Source organism: Meles meles, chromosome 1, assembly GCF_922984935.1.
Source record: "Meles meles chromosome 1, mMelMel3.1 paternal haplotype, whole genome shotgun sequence".
NCBI lineage: Eukaryota > Metazoa > Chordata > Mammalia > Carnivora > Mustelidae > Meles > Meles meles.
In genome coordinates, this window is record NC_060066.1 from 208,297,441 (window position 1) to 208,314,416 (window position 16,976).

The 16,976-nt window shown below is 60.0% G+C and overlaps 1 protein-coding gene across 2 annotated transcripts in view; it reads right to left on the reverse strand.

Annotated features, from left to right (window-relative positions):
• Positions 1-323: 323 nt before the first annotated feature.
• The window catches only part of TNFRSF1B (TNF receptor superfamily member 1B), a 32,614-nt gene continuing 15,961 nt past the window's right edge, over positions 324-16,976 (reverse strand). The window contains exons 2-10 of one of the 2 annotated variants that reach the window (XM_046007765.1): positions 14,532-14,631; positions 12,666-12,794; positions 11,789-11,938; positions 11,202-11,295; positions 10,542-10,771; positions 9,933-10,010; positions 9,299-9,333; positions 3,572-3,779; positions 324-1,223 (exon numbers count right to left, since the gene is read on the reverse strand). In XM_046007765.1, the coding sequence (XP_045863721.1) occupies positions 943-1,223; positions 3,572-3,779; positions 9,299-9,333; positions 9,933-10,010; positions 10,542-10,771; positions 11,202-11,295; positions 11,789-11,938; positions 12,666-12,794; positions 14,532-14,631 (1,305 nt within the window). In that variant the 3' untranslated portion in view covers positions 324-942. Of the gene's footprint in view, positions 1,227-3,571; positions 3,780-9,298; positions 9,334-9,932; positions 10,011-10,541; positions 10,772-11,201; positions 11,296-11,788; positions 11,939-12,665; positions 12,795-14,531; positions 14,632-16,976 lie in introns of both variants that reach the window. The other variant, XM_046007758.1, reaches the window with a different exon arrangement.

Genomic DNA, 16,976 nt, shown 5'->3' on the forward strand with positions numbered 1-16,976 from the left:
AGGACACAAGGCTGGCTCTCAGCACCCCATGTCCACCTGAGATCACGGCAGGCACAATACCCAAGTGGTCCCGTGCTTTCCCTGGGGCCTGGGACTCCAGGGACAGCGAGGGGGGCCGAGGCGAAGAGGAGCCCCTCCTCGGGAGGCAAAGGAAGGCCCATGAGGTAGGAGGAGGGAGATGGCTGTGGGCCTCAGGCATCTCCAGGCCCTGAAATTCCCTGACGGGGGTGTGGCCTCGCACAAACTCATCAAAGTTTGGCTTTGTCCTTTCCTTGGCTTGTTGGCCTGCATCATGGTTTCTTTTTTTTTTTTTTTTTTTTTTGAAATTGCCCCATGCTGAAGTTGGCAGATTTTCAGCTAGAGGTTTGCCATCTTGCCCGAATTACAGGACTCACATAAGTTGCTTAGTTGGGCTCTCTGGTCGATGACACCCACCCCTGCACCGCCCGGCCCCCGCTGGGACCATCCTGCCGTCTCAGCACTCAAGGTCCGAGCACTGCTCCTTTTCCACGGCCCCTTCTCCGGGGATGACTCACGCAGTGTCCCTCCTCCCCAGCAGGTCCCACTGGAAGGCAGGAGGCTGGGGCCTCCCAGGAAGCCAGAGCTGGGGAGAGCCCGGGGATAAGAAACAAAATAAGGGTTCCAGAAGCCCAACTCGCAGGACCAGCTAGCGGGCAGCTCTCTGAGCGGCGGGGGCTGGCCCCAGGCTGGCCGGCACACCCGTGTCCAGCTAGCCTTCTGAGAAGGACACACACAGTGACAGGAGCGGTTTTCCACAATTCTCCTTGCTCGTCCTTCTGCCAGTAGATGAGAGGAATTCTGAGGCTGTGCGGGCCACTAAAGGAATTTGGCCCAGAAAGAGCCAGAGTCCTGCAGGGTAGGGGGCCCAGGAGGACCAGCGAAGAGCCCACCGTGGCTGAGACGTGACTCCCACCAGTCTGGCTAACTGGGCTTCATCCCAGCATCAGGCACGCCAAGGGGCAGTGGCTTGTCCTCTGGGCTCACCAGCAGAGTCTCTGGGGCCCCCAGCTGGGACTGAAAAGGGCATTCTTCCTTGGAGAAGGGGACCTGCTCGTCATCTGGGGAAACGGAGGGGCTGGCGCCCACGTCCCCCGTCGTGTAACTGGCCTGTGAGGCGCACTGAGAGGCGTGGTCGGAGCCGCTGCACACATTCACGATGCAGGTGACATTGACCTGGGTCCCGTGGCCGCCGGAGGAAGTCTCTGCTGAACAGAAGAGGAGAGAGGAACCGTCAGTAGGGGGTCCTGGAGTGGAGGAGGTCGGCCCGGCCCATCTGCTGCCCGAGACACATTAAGACAGAAGGGTCAAGAAGAGAGCCGAGCCGGAAGCCTGGAGGCCACGGTTCTAGCCCAGCTCTGCTGTGTAACCTCAGGCAAGTCCCTTAATCTTCGTGTGTTCATTTCCTTGTCTGTCAAATAATTTCCAGCTCAACTCAACCCCATGGATGGGAAGCGCCAGTTACATAAAGCAGGTGAAGATTCTCGAAGCACAAAACACACACCCCGCAAAGAATCGCAGAAGCGAGCAGGGACCGGAAGCCAGGCGGAGTTCTCTTCCCGGACCGGCAGGAAGCCTTGGCAGTCCTGGCCGGACCAACCAGGGAGAGGCTGGACTCCTCTGTGGTGGCCCCTTATCTGCTGGCTGCCAAGTCCACATCAAAGGGTTTGGAAATCGCTCCCTCATGGAGATGTAACTTTGACCGTGACATTGTCTTTATCCCTAGCAGCTCCTGTTTCCTCCACATAGGGCTGCCTCTGTGATTTCATAGATCTGGGATTCCAGAATGGGGTGGGTGGTGGACTGCCCCCATCACCGAGGCCAGGAGCCCTGGGGCAGGTTCATGAGCACTTTCCTGCCCGGCCCTGTGGGCACCTGCGTTTCCTAACTCGCTGAGGGTCAGAGTGTTGGATGAGCCGAGGGGCTACGTATAAGGGGCTGGATGCACGCTAGCCCCTCTGAGAGGGGGAGCTGCCCCTGCTGTGCTTGCGGGGACTTGCCAAGTACCCAAACACGCAGGGGAGGGCTGCAACTCTGGGGAAGCCTGAAAGTAGGACGGAGCCAGCCAGCTGCTCTGCTCAGAACAGCCGCAAAGAGGCCAAGGGAGGGAGGGCTGAACTCATTGGACCGGAAGGAAATTTCCACCCTGAGCCCCCACGGCACCCAAATGTCACTCAGTCACCGTGGCCTTTGCACACGGTGACTGAGACACTGCAGGGGCAGATGGGGGACCACGAAGGGGGCACAGCCACATGGTCCCACGGTAGAGGGAGGTGTTGGGGTGGGAGGAGAGAGGGGGAGAGCAGAGGTGACACCAGAGAGCAGGGGTGGGGGGTAGAAGGGGTGGACGGCCATGGTCAACGGTCCGTGTCTGGGCCAAGGAGGAAGCCGCAGCAGGATGACCGTGGAGATGCGGCTAGGAAATCAGAAAGATGAATCCCAGAGATGGGCAAAAACCAAGAGTTTATATTTGGAGCTCCGTTGGCTCATTCAACGAAGGTTTAGGACCACAGGCTACGTCCCTTCCTGGGGGGCTCTCAGGCTGGGGTGGGGCACCAGCAAGCCATCAGAATGACGAGGGCGGGCTACGGCAGGGGACGCAGGGTGGTGCGCCTCGGTGCGGGCGGCAGGCGGGGAGGGAGCAGTCCTAGAACAGGTGACAGGGAGGAAGATGGTGCAGCCCTGCCAAGGCGAGGCCATGCTCCTCTCCAGATGAGGAAACTGAGGCTCAGAAGGGTTAAGGAGTCTGTCACTACAATACACCCAAAGGAGGCCCAGGCTTTCTTGGGGAGCAGACCCCGACAGGGCCTCCCTCCACTGCGGGCACTGAAGCTTCTTGTCACGGGTGACCCCTGCCACAGACCAGGCCCAGGGCAAAATGCGCTCTGTGCGGCTTCTCCAGAACCCACAAGGTCCCCGCAATCCTGAAGCCCCAGGCCCAAAGGGACTGGACAATGGGCCCCAGTGAGTGGAGCCCTGAAGACACCCATTTCTTCATCCAGCTTTGCACCCCAGGGCTCTGGAGCCTGAGCACCCAGGGGGTCTTCCTGGCTAGCTGTGTGCTCCCGAATAAACGCTTCAACCTCTCTGTCCTCATCTGTAAAACATAATAGGTCTTAATATGATCATATTTAATATTATATAGTAACATATACTATACAAGAAACTATATAATATGTAACTATGTGATAATACATGTACAAATATATTTAATTATATATAAATAAATATAAACTTATACATGAATATATAAATATTTAATTATAAATATTTAAATATATATTTATTTATATATTATAACATATAGGAAAACTCCCTTCCTGGATATCAGGGACTCGAAGGACAAGCTGGGATTGTGTAGAACGAAGGGTATTCCTGGGGAAAGAACCCACATGGGCAAAGGCAGGCAAGATTTCCTGGGTTCAGAGAAATGAAAGAGGTCTGTGGCTCCGTGTCGCACCCGAGCGGGGAAGGGAGACAAGGCTGGCAGGTGACAGAGAGCTGGGGTTGCGAGGTGGCAGGGAAGGAAGCCAGGTGGGCTCCCGCCTCTCACCTGAGCTGCTGGAGCTGGCCCGGGCCTCCCCGGACCCACTGGCCTTCTGGGCACCTGATGCCGGTGGCGGGGTCCTGGCGGGCGGCCCCCTGTCTGCGGTGCTGGTCGAGCTCTCCAGGGAGCTGCTGCTGGAGCTGGGGGCGGTGGTCAGCAGGTGCTGCTGCTCTGCGCCCTGGGCGTCTTGGGCGTTATCAGCGGGCAGGTGAGGCTGGAGGGGCGGGAGGAAGGGAGAGCAGTTAGCCGGCTCCTCTCGCCACTTCCTTCCCTCTCAGCCACCTGCCCCCTACCCCCCACCCCGCCCCGAGATGTCAGCGTTGTGGTTGATGCCGCACCCCTGCCCACGCAGGCACGGTCCCCCCACGCACGGCACTTTCAGGACGGTGGGATTCCGCACGGTTTCTGCGACCAGCGCCTGGCTGGCCTGCGGGAGTGTGAGCCGGGGAGGGTGGGGGGATGCGGCCCTGCCCCTGAACTGTCCTGGAGGCAGGGCAGGCCTTTCACCCTCGTTGTGCATCAGGAAACAGAGGCCCAGAGAAGGAGAGTGACTCTCCTAAGGTCACTCCAACGGCACAGGGTGACGTGGCCCAGCCTAGCAGCCGAGATCGCAGACTCCGGACAGACAAGAACACGGGGTACAAATCATGGCTCCTTCACTTACTTAGCTGTGTGACCCTGGACAAGTGCCCTAGCCCTTCTGTGCCTCCTTTCTTTCATATGATCGGGGGAGCACTAAAAACCTGCCTCCTAGGGTTGTTGCAAAGAGTAAATGGCTGACTACTTGCCTCGGGCTCAGAACCATGCCTGGCCCACAGTGAAAGGCCTGGGCACGGGTTCCTTACACAAGGGCTCGGGACACCACCATGAGATGAATCTGGCCTGCCACTGTTTTTTGTACGTACAGGACACAAGCCAAGAAGGGGTCTTACATTTTTTTAAATGGTTGGGAAAATGTTTAAATAATATTTTGTGGGGGCGCCTGGGTGGCTCAGTGGGTTAAGCGACTGCCTTCAGCTCGGGTCATGATCCCAGAGTCCTGGGATCGAGTCCCACATCGGTCTCCCTGCTCCTTGGAGAGTCTGCTTCTCCCTCTGACTTTGTCCCCTCTCATGCTCTCTCTCACTGTCTCTCTCTCAAATAAATAAAATCTTTAAAATAAATAAATAAATAATATTTTGTGACTTGCAAAATGTTATGACGTGCAAGTGCTGGTGTCCGTACACGGCCCCTTGCACCGGCTGACTGCGTGGCTTTCCTCCTCCGGCGCCAGGCTTCGGTAGCTAGGACAGAGACCGTACGATCCAGAAAGCCTGAAATACTTGCCATCCGGCCCTTTGTGGACAATGTTTGCTGGCCCTTGCGTTCGATCCATCAATGCAGTATAGACAGCCCTTGCCTAGGACCCTCAGCCGTGGGGTGCCGACAAGCCTCTCCAGATTCCACTCCCCAAGCCTGTCCTGTGACTGCACCTCCTACCTTCTTCCCACAGAAGGACACGAATGACACCAACCATAATAATGAAGCACGAGCCAATATCCGAGGGCCATCCAGTGCCAAGGGGCTGAAGTCCTTCCAAGACTCTATCTTGAAACTTCCAACAGCCCAGTGTTGGCAGAGGAAGGACCCGAGGTCCAGACAGGTTGAGTTCTTTGCCCAACGTTACACAGTCAAGACATGGTACAGGCGGGCTAAAACCGTGACCCCCCTTCCCGAGGGTCTGGGTTTTCGGCTCTGGAGGCTCAAGACAATGAGGTGGTAGGTTCCAGGCACCCCCGCTGGGAAGCACGTCAGAGCCTGTGGCCCGTCCGCACCACCTGAACAGGCACACAAGCCCTCCTGGCCTTGGGGTTCTTGCTGATTGCTGGATCCCAGAAAAAAGGGAGACGGAAGGGCCCACGTTCTCATTTGCTGCCCTTGGCCCCTGGCCTGCACAGGATGCAAGGGTCCAGTTGGGATGGCAACCAGGGCAAATGCAGGGCTGGGGGGATGCGGCCAGGAGGACAGAAGAGGAAGCGGGAGGTGAGGGTCCAGACGGCAAGCCTCTGCTCTAGGGATGGGGGCATGTCAGCCCCTGCTCCCCAGGAAAGGCTGTGACCCCTTGGCCTTGCTCCTGCTCCCCAGGCTCCCCAGGGAGCAACAATTTCCAGTGTGCTCTGGGCAGCTGACTCACTCTGGCCAGCCCCCAGCCCCCAGCCCAGCCTACCAGGGCTACGGCCTCTCCCACAGATGAGCCTGCCCCAGCCCTCCAGTCCCTGAGGCCAGCCCACTATCATCAGACTGAAGGATCTTTTTTACAAGCTGTACCTTGAGGCCACTGAGTCCCAGAGAGGGTGAGTCCCCGGCTTCGTACCACAGGGCTGGGCTGGTCCCGGGCCGAGGCACAATGAAATCAGTGTAGCAGAGATACCGCCTTCCTGGGTTATTGCCCCTGGCTTTGGAGGCATGGAGGGCATTTCAAGTGCAGGCCGAACCTTTGCCCAGGCGGTCTGAGTTAGGCCACTGGACAGCACTCTAACCCTGCTCCGACGTGGACGGGCAGGAGAAAGAGGGACACTTCTCACTACCTCACTACCTCCAAAGAAGGGACTTTTGGGGCCAGTACCCTGCTCCTCTGCTCGTGGCTAGGGCTGGAAAGAACAGAAACCCCCAAAGGTCACAGTCCGCCTCCTTCCCCCAAAGCCGCAAGTTGCAAAGTTCAAGCAGGCTCTGAGCGGGGAAGGTGGATCCTGAGTTCTGCCGCTTGGGCCGGGCGGGGAGTACTGAGGAGGCTCGCTCAAAAACACAGGACTGCAGAGAGCCAGCCCCCATCATGGCCCAGCCCCACCACGGGCAGGACAGAGCCACCAGCCAGGCCCTCCAGAGTCCTACGGCTTCCGCGTTGGTCTGTGCAAGCACGTGCTCATGAGGCTCACATCTGTATGTACAGGTGTGGGGTGGGGGGTGTGAAGGGTGCACACGCACCTGTCTGTGGGGGGGAAGGGGTGCATATACCAGTGAATGGTAAGCTCATGTGCGTGCTGGGGCTCGTGAGGAGAGGCCCTCCTAGCCTGGTGTGTCAGGCCACTCTTAGCTATGTGACCTTGGGAAAGTTCCTGAACTTCTCTGAGCCCAAATTTCCTAGGCAAGACACCTGGGGCAATAATCGCTCCGCCTGGGTCGTGGCCTGGGCTGTGAGACTAAACAGCGCTCCGCACAGTGCCTAGTCCACACCCGGCGCCTCACAAACGTTCACCCTCCTGTGAAACATGAGCCCTGCTGGGGCGCGTCTAGAGGAGATTGTGGGTGAGCTCACACGCGTGGATATGCTGGCCTCTTCCGAACGGAGGGAAGCCGCTGTCCCGCGAAGCCTTCCCCTGCGGCAGGAGGGACAGGATGCCCGGGGCGTCCGCACTCCTCACCCCAGCCCCCGAGCAGGGACAGTGGCCCACCGCCAAGGAGGGGCTGGGCACTGGCTAAGCGTGGGGGCACGGGAGGGAGCGGGGGCAGCAGAGGGCCCCGGCGGGGGTGGGGGGGGAGGCCCACCTGGGGGGCAGGCAGAGGCCTGCAGATTCCCGCGGAGCTTGCAAAACCCAGGTTCGGCCACTCACCCAGGCATCTAACCTTACACGGGTCCCGGACCCTCCCTGGGCTCGTCTCCTGGGTTGCAACATGCACTCGGTGGTGGGGCTTCCCTCCCGGGGGCGCATGGGGGTGCGGGCGAAGGGCCTGGCGGGGCTCCTGGGCTGCTTCCCCGCCGAGCACTGAGGAAGCTCTCGGGAGCCTGAACCCGGCCACGGCGGGAACGGTTGCAGTGGTGTGAGCAAACACCACCCATCCGAGTCTGGGTTTGTTGGTTTTTTTTCCCGCTGCCCAGAGAGCCGGTTATCAGCACACCGCTGGGCTCTTCATTCAACCACACTCAGCAAATAATCGAGTTATTCTCAGTGAACATGAAACTCACAGAACGGAAAGGGGAAGTGGAGGCCACAGGGCCACGCCCGAGACACGTCTGCTGCCTCGACTGCTGGGAAACGCTCGGTGGGGGCACCGGCTGCAGGAGCCAGGCGGCTAGGAGGAGCCGGGAGGGGCCCTTGCTCTGCGCCCTGCCAGGCAGCAGCTGTCAGTGCCCCTGAACCAAAACCAGAGGAGAGGAAGGTGCGGCCTTTGAACCCCGGGGGGCTGAGAAGCCCTGAGCACTTCCAAGCCCAAACACTGTCTGCAGCAAGACCACAGGGCAGGCAGACCAGAGACACACTGCTGTGTGACCTTGGGCAAGTCACATTCCCTCTCTGCACTTCTTTTCCACAGCAACTCGGGAGCTGAGATCAGTCTCTGGTCCCTCCCAAGGCCGATTCCCTGTGTAAACCCTGTGCTCTGGGCCACCAAGGGCGGAGCATTTCCCTAGCTCGGTTGTTCTCCGTCAGGGGCGCTTCTGGCCTCCAGGCAACACTTAAGCAATATCCGGAGACGATTTCGGCTGTCACTCCTGAGAAACGACCAGTGATATTGGTGAACAGCCCCCAGGGCACAGGACAGCTCCCCCCACCGCCCAAACCCCTGTGACAGAGAATTATCTGGCCCCAGATATTAAAATGGCTGAAGTTGAGAAACCTTGCCCAAGCAGGACTGGGGACACGGAGGGAGCTCCTCAGACTCTATTTCCTCATCTGTAAAGAGGGTAAAGAAAACCTCCCCTGCTGTGGAGGTCACAGCAGACACTGTCCTGGCTCATCCAGCACCCGTTCCCAAGCCCTGTCCCTCCCCTCCTCCCCCACAGAGGCTGGGAACAGCCAGGGGTGGTCCCATGGCAGGGCTCTGGCCAATAAGAAAAGAGAAGCCCACCCAGGGCTCCGGGGACAGTTCCTGACCTCCTGACCACTGCTGGCCTGGCCACATTCCCCTCTTCTCTCTGCCTCAGACCTGAAGGTCACATGCAGAGTGGGGCCCACGATCTCACGAGGTAAGGGCACAAGCAAGAGAACAGAAGCTGACACGTGGAAGGGGGCAGAGCCTGGGGTCCTGTGGGCCTCATAGAAGATGCACCTGAATGGTTCCAGCAGCTCTGGGGACGTGAAAAAAATGAAGCCCCTTTGCTTTAAGTCACTTGCAACCGAATGTCTTCCCGAAGAGAAACCGATGAGCTACCATGCCAGTGTTCTAGCAAAATCCCTCACAGACCTCACTTTAGAAAAATAGATCGAAGGTGGGCTGCTTTGGTCGAAGCAGAGTGCAGGAAGCAGGGCCCCAACCCCAACCCTCAACCCCAGAGACGACCCCCTCCCAGGCCCTGTCTGGAAGGCCAGGGCACCCCCGCACGGCTCATGAAGGAGCGGTCTGTGAGGCCTCAGGGAGACGCTGAGAACTGCTGCCCCCAAGCGAGCTGCACAGCCCTCACGTGCGTCTGAGCAGACACTGTCCCCTTCCAAAGGGGAGGAGACAACATCATGAGTAATTTCACATCTGCCCAGCATCACAACAGGGGTCCACGACCCCTGTGACCCAGGGACAATGACACCATGGACCCCCTGCTCTCTGCTGGGGCACTTTGCACGCACACTCTGGTTTAGCCCAGGGAGGGCTGCCTAACCCCCAAGGACACACTGGCTGGCCTTTCCTCGGCCCCTCGGGGCTGCACACCACCTCACACCAGACCGACCGGCCAACCTTCAGAACTCGCGACTTCCCGTGGGAACCACACGGCCCACCAGGAGGGAGAGCAGGGGAGGAGGGGAGATGCAGAGGGACACTTACCACTTTGGCTTCTCCTTGTAGGCAGAAGGGCCTCTCTGTGAAAAAGAGAGAGGGGACAAGTCAGGGAGAGCGGCTTCCTCAAGCCACACCTGCTCTGACGAGGAGGGCAGCACAGGGCCCAAGTAGAACCATTCAGAGTCGGCCCGGCCCGGGGCAGCAGCAATCACCCACCAGACAAGGCACACAGAAGCCCCCGTCCCAGCTCCCCAGCTGACCCAACCCTGTCCCATTCCCCTCCACCACGCCCAACTGTTCTCCAGCGTCCCCCTCTTTGCTCACGCCATGCCCTCTCCTTAGTGTGCCTTCTCTGTCCTGCACACGTCTTCCCACGGAAATCTGACTCAGCCCCAATGCCACCTACCCCAGAAGGACGGGGGAGATCCCCCAGGACTTCCAGACAAGAATCCCAGACTGCTACCCCCCTGCATTGCCCGGATGGCATCCAGCCTCCTAGTAGGTAAGTGAGCGGCAAAGCCTTCTGCCCGCCTCTGGGCTCCCGCAGGAGCAGGACTGGCGTGTCCAGGTGTGTTTGACCCACACGGCTGCGCCCAGTGCTGGACTCACAGGAGGAGCCCCAGGCAAGCTTCCAGGACAAATGGATGAACACATGAAAGAGGAAGGAATGAAAACCTACTCTTTTTCTGGGTCACGATGACACAGTTCACCAGCCCTATCATCAGCAGACCCAAGGCTGTCACGCCTACGATCAGTCCTAGAAAGAGAAAGAGAAGCTCGAGGCAGCTCCAGAAAGCAGACTCACACGCACCAGGGCCCAGGCAGCCAAGTCCATGACCGGAGATGTCTGGGATGTCTGGGATGTCACAGGAGGATAAGCCAAGGCCGGAGTCTCTCTTGTAATTCCATTATAAGACCAACGAGCCAAAAGCTTCATACCAAAGGAAACGTGTCTATCGGCTGCATCCAGCGCCCGGGGCACCACTTTGAGATCCGTGGCCTGCTGGAGTCCTAACCCCAGAAGGGAAACTTGTGAGGTGACCTGGCCCAGCCCACCAACTAACGAGTTCATCAGAAACGGCAACCAGGAGACCATCTCCCCTTGCAGATAAAACTCTGACGCCTCCTCCCCACCACCAGCTGTCCTCAGTGACAGCACCAGGTCTTGGCAGAAGACAGGTCTCACCGGCACCCACCTCCGGGACAGAGGAGAGGGTCCAGCCTGCAGAGGGCACTCAGTAAGACTCTGAGATGGTAGAGTGGCTCAACAAGCCCTCCTGGGACTTACCAATTGGAAGAGCGATGTCGCCTGTGCTGAGCCCTTCGGTGGGGGGGCTCGGAACCATCGGCAACGGAACGGAGATGCTAGGAGCCGCGCTGGGCCCTGGAGTTGGCTCCGGGCGCATGGGCCCTGGCTGGGACGTGAAGGCAGGGCCTGCGGCCATTCTCGGGCTGGGGGGCACGGAGGTGCACACTGCGTCCATGCTGGCATTGCCCGGGATGGCCACCGAGCTACAGCTGGGGGAGGAGGAGGTTTGCTTAGGCAACAAGAGATGCCAGAAGGGCTCAGCGCTGCTGGGCCCGCTTCCGGGAGACAGACCAGCAGGCAAGGAGTCGCAGCAGCCAGGATGCAGGAGAGAGGACTGGTGCCACCCTGCCCCCTCACAACCGCCCCGTTCTGTCCCCTCCCCCCCACCCCCACCCGGTGCTGACTTCCAGGCCAAGGCTACTATACACCTGCTGGCTGAACTAGGACCCGCCCACCAGCCCACTATGGGGGGAGCCATCCTGGATGAGAATAAGGCTCCCCAGTGCTTCGACCCCAGGCAGTGAATTGGGGGGGGTGTATTTCAGGACCCACACCAGGGCTGCTCTCTGCGCTAGACCACACAGTCCCTCCAGGGCTGCCCTCTCTGCTCCTGCAGAACCCAGCGACTCAGCCACTCACATCTGGTGGGGCCTGCAAGTGTCCGTAGATGAAGTCGTGTTGGAGAAGGTCCCGGGGGCACAGGGAGCGCACACCACGTCTGACGTGGCAGTTCCTTCAGGGAAAGATCAGAACCCGTCACCAACCCAGACTCTCAAGAGAACGAGTGGGCCTCGGCGCGGGCGCCCTGGGAGAAGTCTGAGGGACCTACGGACCTCAGTCTGCACCTGTGCCCCTTGAAACACACACGTGAGAATGTGCGTACACACACACACACACACACAGAGCTGGGAAGTTTGTTCTTTAACCAATTCTACTGACGTCCTGGTCTCCAGGATCATGTGGGTTCATCTTCTGGGGCACCGCCTGGTTTTCCAGGAACTTTGGGCTTAATGTGATCCCTCTCTGGACCCCCCAGGGCTGAGCACACAGTAGGTCCCTAATCCCGCGTGCTGGAGGAAAGAACGCGAGGGGGAGGGCTGGACAGCTGGCCAGGTAGCCAGCACCTGGCCACCACTGCCCATGATCCCAGGCAGGGCTGTCGCGCTGACACCCACGCGGGAGAGGCCCCCGGGGGACCCTGAGGACCGCTGGCCCTGCCCCCATACCTGGTGTGTACACGCCGAAGCCCGGGCGGCACCTGCGCAAGGGCGCACACAGCCGGCACCCCTCCTGCCTCGGCAGCGTGCAGTACGAGCCCGGTCTGCAGGTGCAGATCCGGTTCTGCTCCCGAGTGCAGGCCTGGGTCTCCACTTGGTCTGCAAGAGCCAGAAGGCCACCCAGGGTCATCCCTGCCTCCACCGGCCCCACCCACCACATGCCCACTCCACTCACCAACCCCCAGCCGGGCCCTGGAGGGCTCTGCTCCCCGACAGGCTGGCGCGGTGCCCACCCCCCACCAACCCACAGCAGGGGCAGAAAGAACACCAGCTGTGCAGTCCCAAGGCCTGCGGTCTTTCTCCATCTCCATGATGGCATGAGCAAGTGCACCTGCTCTCCAGGGCTTGGCTTCCTCAGCTCTAAAATGGGCACAGTTCTCCCCCTGCTACCCTCAGCCTTTCTGCCCACGGGGCTGTTGGACAGGGTTGGGTGAGAAAGAGGGTGAAAATGCCATGGGGGGGATGCCTGGATGCCTCAGACAGTTAAGCATCTGCCTACAGCTCAGATCATGATCCCAGGGTCCTGGGATCAAGCCCCGCATCGGGCTCCCTGCTCAGCATGGAGTCTGCTTCTCCCTCTCCCCCTGTCTCTCCCCACTGCCCCTGCTTGCTCTCTATCTCTCAAATAAATAAATCTTAAAAAAGAGAGAGAAAAAGAAAATGCCATTGGTGAGCAGGGAAGGGCTGTACCCTTACAACCTCGTGCTCTGGGGCACGAAGACAGCAGGCCTGGGGGAATCCTAGCCAGCGTTCAGCCGGAGGGGCTGGGCTGCACAGCGGCCAGGGGAAGGTTCCAGGGCTCGGCCCACTCTCTGCGCCCACTCACCAGCGCTGCAGCGGGAGCCACAGCTCAAGCATTCGGGGACCCAGTTCCAGAGCTGGGTGTATGTGCTGTTCTCGCAGCGGGCACACACGGTGTCTGAGGTATTGGTGCAGAACGATCGTGCATGGAAGCCTGAGGAAGCAAGGGCCAGAGGTCAGTGGTTCATCCACCACCACTCCCCGCCCCGAGGCCCGGCATCCCGAAGCCTGGGTGGGGAGGCTCTTTGAAAGCGTCCCGGTCCTTCACCGACTCATCTCACATCTTGCGGGCCCCAGCTGTCCCTCCATGGCCAAAGCCCTGATGCTCATAAAATGCCTTTTCCTCTGCGCTTTCCAGATGGCTGGGATTCCACCATTGGAACTGTCTATTGCTAGTCAATCACACTTTAGTGAGAACTGGTTTGCTAGCTCCTTTCTTCTTTATCATTGGCTAAAATTCTCCACCGGTGGGTGTGAACTACAACGACCAGTGGGAACACAGTCCCTGGTTTCCCATCGACAGTGAGGGCATGGGTCTCTTGTGGGCTTGGACAGAAGGCATGCCAGGAGATGGGAGAACACCAAAGCAAAGCTTTAAGGAGGTTCTCTCTTGAGCCTTGAGCACCATCCTGCCATATTCACCACTATGCTAATCCAGTAACTTCTTACCTTAACCCTGCCAGTTAACAGGAAAAGGAGTCACTTGTGAGGTCCCTTAAATTGGCCATGGGCAATGACAGGTACACATACGCCTGCCCACACCTCAGGCTAATAGCTCAAGGGCCCTCCGATGGCTTCCTAGCTTCTGAATCTAAACTCTTACTGTGGCCCCTGCTAACTCACTGTCTCTGGGCCACACACTGGCCTCACTGTTCCTCAAGTTCCCCAAACAGGCTCCCACCTCAGGGCCTTTGCACTTGCTGCTTCTCCAACCTGGCAGGCTGTTCCCTGTGTATCTGCATGACCCACTCCCTCACCTCCTGCATGTCTCTGCCCAAGCGCTGGCTCTTCAGAAAGGCCCTCCCTGACCACCCTGTACCAAAAAGCATGTCCTCCTCCATCTGTCTCCATTGGCTTTACCCTGCCCTGTTTTTTTTTTCACAGCATTCACTCTGGATAGGACCACACATCTATTTCCTCTGTTGGCTTCTCTGCCTGTGCCTCTGTTAGATGCAAAATCCACGAGCGTGAGGATTTTGTCTGCTCTGCTCTCTGTCGGACTCTCAACACTTAGAGCAGCGCCTGGCACTTAGACGGTGCTTCATAAATGGTACAGGAATGCGGGTATCAGCGAACGAGCAGACCGATGACACCAGCAGTTGAGCTCCTCGGCTCTCCCAGCTGGGGTCAGGCCTCAGGCCCACCATCTATGAAATGGGTAAGCACGCATCGATTCAGTCAGATATGTACCGAGCACCCACTATGTGCCAGGCGCTGGGGATTCCGTGGAGAACAAGCCCACCGCCCCTGTCCCAGGGGAGGACGCCGTGGAGGTGATGAAAGAGGAGCCAAGCCCTGACTGCTGGCGGAAGAGTTGCTGCTATGGGGGATGCCGGGGGGGGGGGGGGGGGGGGGGGGGGGGGGGGGGGGAGGCGCGGGCGGAGGGAGCTTGTGGGAGGGGCCAGATCCGACCAGGCAGTGTGGGCAAGCTTCCTGGAGGAAGGAACATCTAAGCTGAGGTCTATAGGAAAAGCAGAGGTTCACCTGCGGAAAGGAGTTGGGAATTGGGCCAGGAAGAGGGAACAGAATGTGCCAAGGCCCTGAAGCAAGAGGCAGCAAGGGACCAACTCATGGCACTAAAAGGAATTCAGCTCAAACTGTCAGCTAGGACCCTACCCCGCTCCCTGCAAGGCGCCCGTCCCCAGGCGTCCAGGAGTCGGGGCTGCCTCACCCGGCGCACACATGCTGCAGCACATCTGGGCCCTCTTGCTGAAGTACTCTCTGCGCCGGCAGGGCCTTCCGGGCTCCGGAGCATAGGGGAGCGATGGCACCTGGAGGGGGGAGGGAAGGACGGCCGTCAGCGCAGCCACCCCTGGATCCTGTCACCCCTGACCCCACAGGATGGAGGGCCTGGGGCCTGCAAGCGTTTGGCCTTCTCCGTGTTGGGGCTCTCCTGACGTGGAGACGTCTCCCTTGGAGGGGAAGGTAGACAGGAGATTCCCCACCCTCTTCCCCTGCCTCCTCTCCCTCCCTCGCGGTCACACGTGCATGTCTGTCGGCGGGGGCACCGAGCCAGATGGCCGGAGCATGGGGCTAGCTCTTCTGACACTCCCGGGGACAGGGGTGGGGCAGCAAGGCCGCCCAGAAGGCAGCGGATTCAGTCACAGAAGACCACCATGCCTAGCACAAAGCGGCCCTCTGCCTAGGATGCCTCCTTCTCCCTCCTGCACCTGAGAATCACGCCCTTGGTGCTTCCAGCTGAGTGCTGCCTCCTCTGGGAAGCCCTCCCTGACTCCTCCAAGCTGCGACCGGTTCCTCCCCACTCTGGGCCCTCTCTGAACACTGGCTATGGCCCCTTCGGACAATCGGCTCATTATGCTGACGTGGGGTGGGGGGTGCGTGTGCACACGTGTGCACGTGTACACACACACGCACGCGCCACAAACATCTGTGATGCAGGAGCAGAAACACCGGCCTCATCCTCTCTAGGCCCCGACACAGGGCCCACACGGAGTCGGGGCTCAGCAGATGAATGCTGGTCGATGACAACAAGGACGACAATGACCATGCCTTGAGCCCTTACGGGAGCGCCAGGTGCTGACCCAAGGGCTCCAGGTGCTCTAGGCAGTGGATGTCACCGCACGCCCCTCGGGTCCCTTGTAGCAGGAGGGCGTCCAGCCCCCACCGCCCGCGCTGCCAGGAAGGGCCCCGGCCTCCCTGAGGGAACGACACTGTGTACAGTTCACGCCCCAGAGACACCCCCCCACCCCGGGAGTCATGCCAGCCAGAGCCTGTGCGGGGCCCTGCAGGGAGGACGAGCGGGCTGGCGGGGACTGCCACACCCACCCTGACCACCCATGGCTTGGGGCCAACGACTGGAAGGCTTGGGGCACGCGGAGATGACCCCCGGGGCGGGGGGTCCCTGTGAGACTGCGATCTGTGGCTCTTCCTGCCCGCACGCCTCAGCCTAAACGGCCGCCTCCGCCCGGAACAGCTTCACGTTTCCTCGGGCAAAATTCCGTGTATCTCTACTGCCCGCAGCCCCCCCCCCCCCCCCCCCGAAGGCTTCCCAGCCCACACCCCACCCTGAATCATCACTCAGACCCAGAATCCCGGCGTCCTCCTCCAGGGCTCCTGTCACCCAGGGCTGTGCCCCACTAGCTGGGTGTCCTCTGAGCCTGCGGGTTGGGCGTAGCTTGGTCATGACCCCGAAGCCTGGCCCGTAGTGGGTGTTCAGGGATCACTACCCGAAGCAGTGGGCTTCATTACAAGGTCATTCTGCAGGGGGTCCAATCCCGCCCCAGGCCACACTGGCCTGGCCCTGCGGCCCACCCTCCATCCCGGAGCCAGGGCCGAACCCCCTCCAGTGAGGCTGGGAAAGACACAGGGGGCTCGCAAGGGAAGTGGGAACCGTTCTGCACAACACAGAGCCTAAAAATGTAACCTCCATTGCCACCGGGACTACAAGCTTGCACGCCCGTGGCTGCATGGGCGCGCGCACACACACACACACACACACACACACACAAGCACAATCCTAGTCCTTCTTCCTTCCCCATTTGGTCCTAGAGCCGGCTGGACAAAAGGGGAAGGAAGCAAGGTCCGTTATCAGGGCTCCCTCACGGTTGGGGGTGAGGCTCACTGTCAGCGTCTGAAACACCTGGGCCTAAGGACCCGCACCCCGACAGCCGGGGCAGAAGCTCAGGGAATGGGCCCAGAAGCTGCTCCACTACAGGAAGAAAGGAAGAAAAAGAGCCTGCACCACCCCCGCCCCCCGTGATTGTGATGCCTCACTGCTGAACACACCCGACTCCCTGGCACCCAGGCATGGAGCGAGATGACCGGCGGGGGGCGGGGGGGGGGGCACAGACAGGAGACCCAGAGACCAAAGGCCAGGGGAGCCCCTGAGCCCGAGAAATCATACCTTCTGCAGCCCCCTTTCTACACGTGATTCAACCGCACACCAACCGCAACGGGGGGCCTGACTGTCCCCCGCGGCCCCCCAGACAGGCCTTCCCTGCCGGCTGCAGCTGCACGGCTCCCCGAAGGGAGGGGGCTGTGTCTCTCCCTCCAGCCGAGCACCCCAGAGGCAGCGGCCTGTCCCCCAGAGAGCGGAGAGCGGCAAGGGCTCTACCTCCTTCTCTTGCAGCCCTTTTGCAGGCCACAGGGTGGCCGC